This window comes from Hypomesus nipponensis, chromosome 4 (assembly GCF_054491055.1).
Source record: "Hypomesus nipponensis isolate SF chromosome 4, ASM5449105v1, whole genome shotgun sequence".
NCBI lineage: Eukaryota > Metazoa > Chordata > Actinopteri > Osmeriformes > Osmeridae > Hypomesus > Hypomesus nipponensis.
In genome coordinates, this window is record NC_140364.1 from 11,188,067 (window position 1) to 11,202,813 (window position 14,747).

Below are 14,747 nucleotides of genomic sequence, written 5' to 3' on the forward strand. Positions count from 1 at the left end.
GTGAGTGTGTGTGTGTATGCATCTGTGAGTGTGTGCTGACCTCGTAGATGTTGAGCTGCTCCACCAGGTCCAGGTCAGTGCCTTTCCTGCCCAGGTGTCTGCTGGTCACCACCTCCATCCCCTGCTCCTCCAGACAGTCCACCATGTCATAGAAGGAGTCCTGGTCTGGCAGCTCACCCAGGGTCTGCGGGTGGAGAGGGTGGGTGGGGGTGAAGGAGCAGATACAACATAGCGACAGATAAATGATGAAAAGTCATTCTTCACAGAGTTCTCCACATTTATTTTGTCACTAGCTCTTAGCTTTTAAGGTAGCTTTTTAAAAGCGACCTTATTGATGAGGGTCATGGCATAGACCAGCAGCTCTGTGTCCACTCCATCCTTCTCATCCAAGATCTCCATGGCATTGGCCCACTGCTTACAGCCTGCAGAGCAACCGTCGGGTGTGAGTCCGAGCATCATCTGGGTGTTAGTCAGACAGGGAGAGGCGCAGTATGGAGGCAGCGGTGAACGTGCGTTGGTGTGTGTACACCGGCCTACCTCTCTTGGTGTCCACAGCAGTGATGGCCTGTAAGAGCAGTGCGGCGTTGGACTCTGAGTACTCCACGAACACCAGCAACAGCTTCAGAGCAGTCTTCACCACCAGCCGGAACTACACACACACACACACACAAGTGCGGGCACAACATAATCACATGCATGATGACACAGAACCTGCATGGGTGTGTGCGTCTGACGTTTGAGCTGTAAGTGTGTGTGTGTGTGTGTATTCCTGTGTGAGCCTGTTCAAACCTGTGTGAAACCAAAATCCAGATTGAAACAGACTTTGTTTTCCCATCATGCACGTGTTCTCATGACTGTGATCGGGAGTTTAATAGCAATTCACCTTAGATCCGATGAGAGTGTACAGCCACTGGATGGTCTCAGCGTGACCTATGACCCCATGCATCCCATCCACATACAGCATGATTTGTCCCAGAGCTGGAGAAACAGAAAGACAGAGAAAGAGAGAGTGGGAAAGAAAGTGGGAGGAAGAGAGAGAGAACGAGAGAGCGAAAGGGAAGGAGAGAGAAAGACAGAAAAACATGGAAAGAGATAGGAGAGAGAAACAAAGGGAACAAGAGAGGTAGGAAAAGAGACGGAGAGTCTGAATGTTTTCCCAAGCGCTAGACATCAATTTTCACAGCGCACCGACACTGTGCATTTTTTAACACTTGTGTCATCGGCACATGTCTACACACACTTACTTGCTTGTTAAACCAATCAAAACATGCGTGTGGATTGTTCACACATGTGCTCTGGGAAAGTATCCCTTTTCATGGCCGCAGCCTGTTAACCTACATTTACTGGAGGAGGTGTTTTAGGGGTATACCACACAGCTGAGGTACTCTGGGGAGCACACACTCAAATGTCTAAGGTCAAGGGTCCCTCCTATACAACATTAGTGGTGTCCTGTTACGAGTGGGACGGCTACTCTGACTATTAGTGACTCATATTTGTCATGGTGAAATGCATAGCCATCAATAGCCAATTAATAACATATATAAACACCTGTAATTGTGTTTACAACAGAACTATTAACACTGACAGGTGTTTCTATGTGGATATGATATACACAGATGTGTGTGCGTGTGTGTGCGTGTGTGTGTGGCTGTCCCTACCCCTGAGAATGTAGTTCTGGTAGTTCTGGTCTGCCTCTGCTCCGACCTTTATTAGACATGTCAGACCCTCGGCCATTACAAACTCGTGAACCAGGTCCTTATCATCCTGTAACACACACACACAGAGTCATTCAAAGGGAGGGAGTCAGGTGGCTGAGCGGTTAGGGAATTGAGCTAGTAATCTGAAGGATGCCGGTTCGATTCCCGGTCGTGTAAAATTATGTTGTGTCCTTGGGCAAGGCACTTCACCCTACTTGCCTTGGGGGAATGTCCCTATACCTACTGTAAGTCGCTCTGGATAAGAGCATCTGCTAAATGACTACATGTAAATTTGGCAGCAATCTTCTTTGTGAACAATGGGTGGCAGTAAAGGGCTAGACGTTTTAAACTAAAAACTACAAATAATTGGATTTGCTGATACACATTCTCCATGTGGTAATTATCATTGATTTAATAAAAAGCAGCATACTATAGTTATATGGGCATGAGGGTGAAAGGAGATGTATATTCATTAAGTTGTGTGTTGTATGAGATCTAGTATATACAGTCACTACCTTTATGTGGATGTGTGTGTGTGTGGGTGTGTGTGTGGGTATGTGTGTTTGTGTGCATATACACTTGTGTGTGTTTGTGTGCAAGGTCTGTGTACATAAACACTATATGTGGCTTTGAAGCTGCCAGTACTTTCATCCTAAAATAAAGGTTTACTCAAAGACACACACCTATACACACTGTCAGGCCACGTGGAGCTGCCTGTCATCACGGAAACAGACAGCTGTTGCCACAATGACCAACTGTGACTGTCACTGATTCACTCAACTACAACAAAGTGACTCAGTGAAGGTATGTGTGTGTGTGTGTGTTTTTATAGTGTGTGTGTGTGTGTGTGTGTTTTACCTGAAATATCTGCTTCAGAGAAAACAGTGCCCTCCTTAAGTCACGTCCATTTGAATTGTAGAGTTTTTCTGCAGAGAGAAAGGGAGAGAAGAAGAGGGACAGGGAGAGAGAGGATGAGAGAGGGGGAGAGAGAGAGGGTAAGAAAGAGAGAAGAAGAGAGAGAGGGGGAAGAGAGAGAGAGGGGGGAAGAGAGAGAGGGGGAAGAGAGAGAGGGGGAAGAGAGAGAGAGGAAGAGAGAAAGGGAGGTCGGGCAGAAAGTTGAGTTAGTTTAGATTCCCAGCTGTGTGTGTCTACTCCATCAGTACCTGCTTCATGTCTCCCTCGAGCATGCAGCCTGTACATGCAGTACAGGAACACAGAGCCCTCACAGCATATACAGGACAGCACAAACACATACTGTGCATAGAACTTGTCTCTGCATACAAATACTCACAGGTTCACTACACAGTTACATAGATGCTTCACATAGCTAACACGTGCACTAATGCTGTACACTTTCCCTGAGACATGAGATGACAACTGATCTGCCAACTACTAAATACATGCTCGTATGTACCTATTTCTGGACTGGATTCAAATCAGGGAACGTGACCAACCGCATTACACTTAACTTATCACCTGAGGCAGCACTTGATTTTGATTGGTTTGAATCAGACAGACAATAACACATCAATACACACTGTCTCCATTCTAAGTGGGCAGGAACAAGCACACAGGCCAGCACAACACATGCACAGACACAAATTCACACCCACACCCACACCCACACACACACACCCACACACACACACACACCCACACACACACAGAGTGGTGGTGATTAGTGCCGTATTGGAATGTTAATGACTCGCTGGCTGAGCTTCAGCAGAGAGCTATTCAGGTCACAACACGGAAAGCTCTCGGTCACAGATTAGAATCAAATTTCTATGAAGGTTCTTCTGTGCCACCGTAACAATGTGTGTGTGTTTCACACAAACTGTGAGGGATCTGTGAGGAGTGTGTGTTAAATCCCCTTGGTTTGGGTGTGTTCATTAACTCCCTCCATCAGTGGGGTCTGGACAGGGCAGGCCAGACCAGGGGACAAGCCCCCAAGTGTGGGCCCAGACCTGGGCTAACCTGGCTCTGATCTGACCTGACTTTATGGAGCTCACAACTATGAATAACCAGGTTGAGATCATCTCAACTCAAACCAAAAACCCGGTAAGGGTAAAGTTACTCTAGACACTGATTTACGACCAGTAATAAGTATATTTTCTGATCAGTGACAAGTAGGACACAACTCTACATCTGATTCTAGATTTGTGTTCCCCCAGAAAAGCTACCTTGACAATTCGAAGAACTTTCTAGAATGTTGGAACCAGGATATTCCCAGGGTCAAAGTCATAGACAAGACTCATTCTCATCCCACACAGTCTTTCGAGTGTGTCTGCCTGTCAGTAAGACCCTCTATGTGAGATCATCCATGAGAAACAACTGTCTGCATTCATGACACACATCTGTGACCATGCAGTGGGCTGACAGCGAATGACCGGTATTTAGAGAACGACGGTATGAAACACTGTAGCTATAAAATATTTAAATAAAATAATAATTACGGAATAATGAAATTGTCACAGAAAATATGAGGGCCTTAACCCTAAGTCAAAAGTGTTGAGAGAGGATAAATCCAGAAGAGAAAAATAGAAGAAGAAAAAAAGAACGGAAAATGGAAAGAAAAATGACCATAATAACTATGCAAGCGAGGAAGAAAGGCAGGAGGAGGAACGATAGGGACCACAGTCTGTGCCTGAGAGAGAGAGACAAGGCGGCCAAGTGTTTCTGGGTAAACACAAACAGCCGAGGAGGAGAGAGCTTCCTCTGCTGGCAAGAGACTACAGGGGAAATTCCCTCTCTGTAGGCCCACGACGCAAGCCTCTTTTTCTATGTTATGTCTATGGACGCCCACCTAGATTGTAATGTCCTTCAGGAGCAACTGCATATAACTACAAGGTGTGTGACTTGATTCAAAAAGTACAGTATGGGGGAACACTAGCCTTGGCTTGCCTGTTGCAAGAACATCTGAATAAGTCTCTCCATTTTCTTCTTTTTCAGTCATATAATCTCATCCCACGGTACTCAGCACCCATTGCGACAGAATAGGGCACAAGGGATGTAATCAGCAGCTACAACAGGAAACAGATCATCAAACTCATCGAGTGTTTCATCAAAGTCCTTCCCCGCGGGGGACATAGATCACTTGTGACACAGGAAGTGCCTTAGGCCACCACAGCCAGCTCACTCTCAGCTCACTCTCCCAGTGTGGAAAGCCCAGCTGACCTACCCCAAGGGCCCAACCATTTACATAATCAATGAGCAGAGCTTGCTAATCAGGATACGTTCAATCAACCAATAATTGGCTCTGATCCCACCATGTGACTCTGCGGTGCTCAGGGACTGGTCAATAGAAAACTCTGGTGGCCGTGGAAACACAGCCTCAGGGCCATTCATCATCAATAACGTTATTAACTCTGGAAGCAAAGTTGGTGAGAAATGTTTTTGGATCATGTCTACCACAGGGGTTCAAACATAACTCTGGTGGTTTATTTTTGTATATACTCTCACTGTCTCCATCTCTCTCTTCCCTTCCCTATATTTCTCTCTCTTGCTCTCACCCTCCCTCTCTCTTGCTCTCTCTGAATGCCTGACCATTCGTGAAGATAAGAAGATAAGATATGTATCGTTCTTTTGGTACCAAACAGGGATAAGGAGACGGGAAGCATCTGTTAAGACCTCCATCCCTGTCAAACTGGAACACATCCACACATTCCGGAACAGTCCGGAATATTCCAGTTTCACCTGTCAAACACGGACCGACTTACTCAACATTGTCTGACCTTCCCTGGAAATCAAGTGATGTTGTTCAGACGGCCTGTTCTGTCCTGACCGTTAGCCACCCTGTCATGTTCTTCATCACACATCGAGTGTGTTATCACAGTAACCTTTACCAAAATGCCCCCCGGCTCAGCAGCATGTCAACAGCACTGATAACTGACTAAAGCATCATCTACTCCAGTGTTTATAGTTGGCTTAATTATATGCCAGATGCTGTGCAGCGTACAGGGCACATTCAGTAAATCCATGAAATACAGAGAGTAGGGGAGGGAGATGACTGTACATCTGTGTAAGTGTGTGTGTGTGTGTGTGTGTGTGTGAGGGTGGGTGGGTGTTGGGGTGCAGCCTCTACCAAATTAACACCAGTGTTGTGTAGAGGTCTCAAGTTTGCTCAGCAAGGTACATGAGAGGCAGACAGGTTGGGGAGAGAGACTCTGGAACATACACACAGTCACTGAGTTGAACACAATTAACATAGCCCCAGGCGACCATCAGCACTAGGACACACTATAATAGTCCAATAATATGACCATAACAATGTGCTGTCAAGCTAATTACTTTTTGCCTCTAATGTAAATAAGCTTGCTTGACAATATGTAAACAATCAATGGACCCTTTTCCCTGTAAAGCTAACAGCTCCAGCTGTCTAAATACCAGCAGGATAAAGTGAAGAGACAGCTCGATTCAACCAATAAGTAAACCAAACACCATCACTCTGACCTTTGACCTTAAGGTCTCACAGCTTGGAGAAGCATAAACGGATGCAACACCTCTACAATTTAAGAGTCTAAGCTTAGGGATACTTAGCTAACAGCAAAGGACAGACTGAGGGGACACGCCAGCCATGCCAATTTCCACCTCACCTGCCAAGTGAGAAGATGAAGAAGGGAGTGAGGAGAGAGATGAAGAAGGGAGTGAGGAGAGAGGTGAAGAAGGGAGTGAGGAGAGAGGTGAAGAAGGAAGGAGATGAAGCTCACATAGCATGTATATAATCTGTTTCTTTTTAATACCTCTTTGTCACTCTGTTTTTCCTGGCCCTGTATTTTTATTGCTGTCACGGGGGAAACTGAAAGAGTGTGTGTTTGTGTGAGTGTGTGTGTGAGAGAGAAAGAGATAGGGTGTCAGAGTGTGTAGGCATTAGTGTTTATATTTGTGAATGTGATGGGATGTAATTGTCTGTTTCTGTCTGTTTTCCTGTCTTCGTACGAGAGAACCAACAGATAAATGAGCAAATAGCTTCCATTTATATGGCTGTCTTTGAATTTTACAGTTTTGTTTTCAAGGACTCAGAGTTCCTGTTCACAGTTTTTCACCATGACCTCACTGGTGCACACACTCACACACACACCCCACCCATCTGCCCTTTTAATTTACACTTCCAGCTTAACAAAACAACAACACGATAGTGAATTCACACTGCTTCGCCACAGTTCAGAACTCTCTATAAACCTCAGTACTGTCTATTCAATTCCAGATTCAAACCTCTTCAAGTCAGAGCTTTCAGAGGGTGCTGAGCACATTCCCTTCTACAGCTCTAAAATTAGAGCATTATCTGAAAGTGTGGCATGGACACAAGAGTCCGGTTACTGTGTTGGGCCTGAGTGTGTGTGTCAGATGGCTGAGCGGTGAGGAAGTCGGGCTAGTAATCAGAAGGTTGCCGGATCGATTCCCTGCCGTGCAAGTACTGTGCATTCACCCTACTTGCCTCGGGGGGTAATGTCCCTGTACTTACTGTAAGTCTCTCTGGATAAGAGTGTCTATTAAATGTAAATGTCTGGTATGTGGACTATAGGCATATTGCTGATGGACTACTCAAAACTGTTTAGGCAAATAACAAGTTAACATCTAGAATGAAATGCTTCCTGTATCTACAAAATGGCCGTGCAAAAAAATTGAGACCGTAGTCAGATTGAATTCAAGCCAACATTCAGGTTTGAGGAAATAGATTGGTCTCCAAGGGCAGGTGAGTGACAGGCCAGGCGTGCGTGCAAGCCTGTTGTATCTATTGGCTGCTGGTGTGCTCGAGTGCATGCTGTTGTGTATGTTTACCGTGTGTGTGTACACCGTGTGTGTGTATTCGGTGAAGCAGGATTCCTTCTCTGTCTATCCTCTCTGTTAAGTCATTCACAAGCGGTCAGCTTCTTCCTTCTTCTCCGGGCTAATGAGATTATCTCTGTGACCCCATCGGCTGTGATAAATCCCTCACCGTTGGCATCACAACACAGAAACAGCGAGCTGAGGATAACGCTACATGGCTAATCCATAACCATTGTATTTACACTACCATCAGCACTAATGCTATATTAGCTTTTTGTTGAACTTGTGCAGTGTAAGAATTCCCAAATGAATTTGGCTATTATGTTGACTAGAAATACTGTTCGACTATATGTCAATAGTCAGACCAACAATCATAAACTAAAATGTATATCATTGTTGCCAAGGCTAACAAAAACCCACGCCTGACTAAAACCCACAGGGGGACAGCTAGTGACATACTGTTACAGTCAGGTCACTGAGAAGGGGAAAAGGGCATTTATGGGACCACCGAGTCAGGCCACAAAGATCAGACTGCAGTCAAGTTTGGCTAGGGGGAATCATTTCAGTGTAACACGATAGGGAAGTTGAGAGGGAAGAGATTTCAAAGGGAAACTGATGACGAGGTCAAGCAGGGGGAATTATTTCAAAGAAACACAGCTGGGAGTCTAGCATTAATCCAAGTTATTAGAACTCCTGCTGACTCGTGGTTCCGGAGGATTTTATACCACCCCTCAAAAAAGGGGGAGTATAAAATTCAGTTCCATTTCAACTACAGCCCCCACAGTGGGAACTAAAATAAGGGGGTGAGTGGTCAGACCAGTCAGAGAGCTGGTGTTCTAATCCTGGGGAGTTCTCCGGTCTGAGAACTGATAGCAGCCTAAATATAGAGGAGAAGGGGGGGGGGGGGGAGGGTAGGTATCACATATACAGTAAGCCAAACCGGTGTTGGGTTAATGCCCAGCACAGTTCATGCGGTGCACTGCGTGTGTTACTGTAAATGTGTGTGTGTATGTGAGTTGTCATGCATATGCATGCTTATGGTAGGTGAGGAAAGAGCGACAGAGGGATATAGGTAGAACAAGGCAGAGAGCGCAGAGAGGGCAGTAAAAGGAGGAATGACATGTTAGGCTACTATGGATCAAGTGATTTGTTTCCGGATTACATTTCAAACCCATTCTATATATTGACATGATCATCCAACATTATCCCCACAGTAAGGAAGACAGACTGTAGGCCTGGGTAATGTTGACCTCTTATGACAGCAACACTGCTATTTTTTGACTGTCTATTTTTTGTGTGTTGGTCTTGGCCCCAGCGTATGACTAGGTGTGTGTGTTGCAGGATCTACTAAACAGACATCCTAGGTTAGTCTTAACACTCAATGACTCCAGAGATTTACTGAACAGAGATTCAGGCTCAGACAGAGATTACATTTGTCTCAGCATGGACACACATGGAATAACATTTTCACTAGGTCCATTTTTTCTTTGTTTACTTCTTGTATGAGGGTACAACAATTCCAAACACCCACACGCGCACACACACACACACACACACACACAATAATGACTGTGATATTTTGTGTTCTCCTCTATTCAGTTGTGAAATGGGGTTTGGAAATGCCACGTCTCCAGGCTCCTCTCCGGTCCACCCAGTCACTCAACCCCCTCCTCACCTCCCATGGCCCAGATGCCCCAGACCTCATGGCAGTGCCCTTCACTTGCCCCTGGCATAGCAAGACTAAAATACCCTCAGGAACTCCTGGAGCACGCAAACACACTCACAGTCACACACATGCACAAACACTCTCTCTCTCTGTTTGGATCGTTCTCTGTCTCTCAATATACACACTGACATAAGCAAATAAATAAACATGCAAATAAACAAACAAGCAAATACTCCAACAAGCAAAAGGACAACCACACAAAACTTGATGCAAACAAAAAAAACATGCTTTTCTTAGGTCTGACGCACAGAGCAGGAACTTCAAATGACATGTTGCCCGGCCTTTTCCCACTGTATGTTACCACGGCGATGACAGGTTAGAAGCCAGGGCTAGAAACAGTCCTACCCTGTATTGACACTGCCTCTTGTTGCTTTGATACTGGCACCATAGAGGAAAACACATCACCGCATGCTGAAATGCAGCCAAATCTATTCTCACATCCACATTAAAAACAAAAAAAACGTCAAGGTTGAATAAGTAGAAACTGTTTAGTGTTGACCTTTTAAAAACTGGCCAAAGATGCCCCAGAATAATGAACAATTTTGACTAAAACACTAGCTGTGCTAGTAAGTGGTTGACATAGCATCAACTATACAGTATACAGGGCAATGTAAGAGTCTCAGCACATGTTTGAAAAGTGTGACCTAATTCTCTGCTGCAGACAGATACAATGGTGTTTGTGAGTATTGTCATGGCTCCCCCCATCATTGCAACGTGCATGGAGCCATGAGCGTCTATTCAAAAACATGTTGAGTTGCAATACAAACTGTGCACTGTTGTCCCCAGCCATCGATCTACTGTACCTCTACTCTCAAGCACCGTCTCAATGGTTATGATGTAATTACTGTGGGAATGCTGGATGAAAGAAAGAGAGAGAGAGAGAGAGAGAGAGAGAGAGAGAGAGAGAGAGAGAGAGAGAGAGAGAGAGAGAGAGAGAGAGAGAGAGAGAGAGAGAGAGAGAGAGAGAGAGAGAGAGAGAGAGAGAGAGTGAGAGAGTGAGAGAGAGAGAGAGAGAGAGAGAGAGAGAGAGAGAGAGAGAGAGAGAGAGAGAGAGAGAGAGAGAGAGAGAGAAAGAGACTGGGAGATAGAGAGACTGGGAGAGAGAGAGACTGGGAGAGAGACTGGGAGAGAAGGACAAATACAGTACTTTGCTGTTGCTTGGTGGGCTGTTAAGTGGGATGATTGTATACTTCACTATTGCAACGCTTCCTTTCGGCTCCTATACATGTGTCTGTGTGTGTGTTTGTGTGTGAGTGTGCAACTGATTGTGTGTAGACACATGTGCTTCTGAACGGGACAGTGACACCAAACCCAGGGGAAATGGGCCCAGGGGGCTCGATGAGACAGGCTGGGGAAGGTGCATCGTGTTGGTGTGTGTCAGCCCCTCTGTTTGGCTTCCACCTGTTGCTGGAGGGATAGAGATGTGTGTGTGTGTGTGTGTGTGTTTGGTGTGTCTGTATGTGAGAGTGAGTGAATGCAAAGTATATAGTCACGGAATTCTAGCTGCATGAGAGTGGGGGTGCTAACAGTTTTCGGACAACCTCAGGGTCAAGTAGGATAAAGCCTTGTTAGATCATGGAGGGCGACAAGGCATGAATATACTGTACAGAATGTATACTGAACATGAGCTGTACAATGTACAGTAAATCTACAGTAAAAAGAGCCTCTAAACTGACAGTAGCGGAAAAAACAAGATTATAATTTTATCCCTTCTATATCAAGGATTTCTGCTCTTTTTTATGTTGTCTTTTCTCTTATCATTCATTCTTCCACTCATTACTTCTATTACTTCTATTCCTGTCTGTCTCTTTTCCCCCCCGCACTCAGCCCTCTCTCTCTCCCTCTCTCTCTCTTCCTCCTTTTCACTACTTATAAATGTAACCAATCTGTTTTTGTTCCTGTGTCAACATGTTGATGGTTCTGTGGTTCAGACAGACTGGTGGTAACAGTGATTCAGAGAGCCTCCTCTCACATGACAATCAAACCCATGATGTGCTGCACAGCAGGCCTCCATCCTTCTTTCTTCTTCCTCTACACCTTCCTCTACTTGTCCCTCTGGCCATTCTCGTCTCTACGCGTCTCCGTTGCTGTCACTGTCTGTCTGCCTGTCACTGTCACTGTCTCTATCTACAGTATGTGCCTGTCTCTGTCTCTCACTTTTGTCCCTCCACAGTACCTGACCTGTTAGTAGGGGGATGATTACATAACTGGTAGAGCTCAGGGCCAAGTGTTCTGTCTCTATGGCAGGTGTGTTTCCTCTTGCTAGGTTTTCCCTTCTGTTTCCTCTGCAAATGGATTCTCCAGTCAGATCTTTGGAACGCGTACCTGCCACCCCTCTCTCTCTCTCTCTCTCTCTCTGTCTCTGTCTCTGTCTCTCTCTCTCTCTCTCTCTCTCTCTCTCTCTCTCTCTCTCTCTCTCTCTCTCTGTCTCTCTCTCTCTCTGTCTGTCTCTCTCTCTCTCTCTCTCTCTCTTTCTCTCTCTCTCTCTCTCAGTCTCTCTATATACATCCCCTAAATCCATTATACCCCGTGCCATCCCTCACTCCCATCTTCCTCCCTTCTGCTGAACACATGGACATGTATTGCTCCAGTGAGACTCTTGACCAAGATCTTTCAATTGTGTAACATGTGTGCATTGCAACATTTAAGACAGGTGCGATACAAAAAAACATTTCTGTTTACGACATCTCAGTTACATCGTCCAAAGGTTGCCCAACACAGTAATGACATGAATAGCTAACTCTACTTTCCGTCTAACCATACACCACTTAACTCTCCCATCCTTCCTGGCACCTCCATCCTACACTTCTACCCCTCCACACCTTCATCCCTCCTGCCTCATCAATCCATCCACTCCTGTGGCCCTCCATCTTCCCATCTCCGTGTCAGCGGAGCATGACTCATGAGGGCCAAATACCACCAGTCTCTCCTGAGGGCCTTTGCTGTGAGAGATTCCCTCGCTCCATCTCTCCCTGTGAACGAGGGATGAAAGAGGAGGGTGTGTGTTGTGTGCTAAAATGCATGATGGGTGTATTTGTCATGAGTCAGCAGAAAAAAAAATACTAACACTGGGGTGTTATCTGAATGCCTGATCTCTCTCACATTCAAACACACACACACACACACACACACACACTGCAGGGTATCATAGCATCAGCAAAACAGAGAGTGGGTGACTGGTCCTGACTGGTTGTAAAACAGGCATGAGCACACATGCTGCATGCAGACCACAGTAATGATTTAGGCTAGGTCTAAAACCAGGAGGAGAACAGACAAGAAAAAGTGAAAGGTGAAAAGAGGGCAAAGGGTGAGAGATGAAAAACACAAGACACTGAGTCGGTGTTCCAGCGGTGGAACCAGAGTGTCAGCAGAACTGACTAGCTGGATGTAGCCGTACTCATTTGCAAGGTTTGAAGTGCGACCTCAGTCTCTGCAGGTCATTAAGGTTGTCCACCACATTTACAACAATGACCTTTGTCTGTCACCCTCTCCTATTATGTACCATGACCTAGCTCTTTTGTGCCCAACCATGCACATCAAATCTCTCTCTTTCCTTTTTTTCATTCAATCATTCATTTAATTCCCTTCAACTTTAACGTAGGCTCCTCTATTACTGAAAGTGAAGGACGTTCGCTGTGCAACCTTTGTCTGTCACCCTCTCCTATTATGTACCATGACCTAGCTCTTTTGTGCCCAACCATGCACATCAAATCTCTCTCTTTCCTTTTTTTCATTCAATCATTCATTTAATTCCCTTCAACTTTAACGTAGGCTCCTCTATTACTGAAAGTGAAGGACGTTCGCTGTGCAATATTCTGCACGGATGGGCAGGAAGGAGGTAAAGGGTGGGAGGAAAGGAAGGAGAGAGAGAGGAAGAGGGTAGGATGATATGGTAAACTCCTCCTGAAAGAGAGGTAGATATAAAGAGCGAGAGGGAGAATGACATGCAGTTCTTGTTCCATGCTCTTGGCAACTCGCTCATTTGTAATGCAACAACATGACTGGTGAAAATCAAAGGGATGTGAACAGACCGCCCCCCCCCCTACACACACACCACATGCACACACCCTCGTCCCTCCTTCTCCACGCTCCCCCCATACCGCAGGGGGTTGTTAAAGTGGGATAATTGGGGTGAAGAAACTCAGCAGAATAAAAGCCAAATTTAAGAAAGACAGGAATTCCAAAAGCAGAACGGCTGGGGCTTGGGTTGGGTCCAAACAAACACAAAAGCAGTTCTTTTGTTGAGCGACACAACAGGGTATGCCTGTGACCTATTACGACTGAATGTATACTGGGATGAAATGTGTGTTTTGGTGTCAGTCTTTGTTTTCTACAAAGAAGGGATTCTCGTAAAGTCTGGACGGGCAGAGATGAAGACAGTACGTGCTTTGATATACTTTTACTATGCTAACCATCAACAATTTTTTCTGAAACTGATCATCCATAATATCTTCTCCCTCTTCTATCTAACTCCTTCTTTGTTATACCTTTCCGTGTTAACTGCATGGTGTTCGATACTGCACTGCACATGTATCTAGGCTGTCAACGCTTTCCGAAGATAACGCACCCATCCGCATTCAGCCGACGCTCCACTCCTCTGCTCCAGTCCTGTCCTCCATCCCTCCGCCCCTCCCCAGCCTCAGTCATGGTCAGACCCGCTGTAGGCATGCCGTCCTGCAGCTAAAGCTGAGGGAGTGGGTGGGGGCTAAAATTAACACAGAACCCTGGGATCTGGGGGGGAACAGGAAGACAGAGGAGGGTGGGGGGGATGGTGGGGGGAGGGTCAGGTAATAACTTTCCGTCTCGCCCCAGTGGTTGACCTGTGCCAAACTGCGCTGTGCACTGATAGACACACATTTCTAGAACATCGACCCCAATCTCTGGGGGGTCAGGCTCTGCCTCCAGTGAGAGTCAGATCGTTACAGCGGCATGACGACGTCCGCAGCTGTCCTAGAACCTCCGAGGTAACGCTTAGACCAGCAGGGTGGACGACAGCTTTGCTGACCGCGCTAACCTCATGCCATCTTCGACGGAAAACCCATTAAGAAAGTCGCAAGTTAGCAGACATTCATGTTCTAGGATAACTGAAGCGTTAATGCCCCTGCTTATAATACTGGGCCCCTCAATGCAAGAAAGCCCCTGCCCAACTGAACAACACTTTTGAATATAAAGTGGTCAAGACAAACATGAAATGAGCATTCATTCAAATTCCTCCACGTGCTTCTGTGAAATGTTATGTAAGCATGGCTTTCGTTTTTCACTAAAGACTATGAAACCCAGATCTCTACCTGATCTTACTTCCCTAATCCCAGACAATCATAATACATTTCTCGGTTGACCCTAACCAATGTATGAAAGGATTAAGGAAGTCCACACACTTCAGGAAGTGATCCTTCCTCACATTTAATCCCACCATCGCCTATACACGGCAGGGTCAGCCAGTTGTACACCATAGTAATGTTATCAATCCTCAGATAACCAACACACTCCATTCAGTGAGACCGGTTGCGTGATCCATAGATCCTAAGACAGTAAGCAATCAGGACCTGCAAATCCTC

The 14,747-nt window shown here is 45.8% G+C and overlaps 1 protein-coding gene across 1 annotated transcript in view; it reads right to left on the reverse strand.

The window, feature by feature from the left end:
• The window catches only part of fhod3a (formin homology 2 domain containing 3a), a 39,743-nt gene that overhangs the window by 16,722 nt on the left and 8,274 nt on the right, over positions 1-14,747 (reverse strand). The window contains 6 exon segments of the mRNA XM_084696495.1: positions 41-184; positions 328-422; positions 538-649; positions 884-978; positions 1,659-1,764; positions 2,556-2,623. Of these exon segments, the coding sequence (XP_084552621.1) occupies positions 41-184; positions 328-422; positions 538-649; positions 884-978; positions 1,659-1,764; positions 2,556-2,623 (620 nt within the window).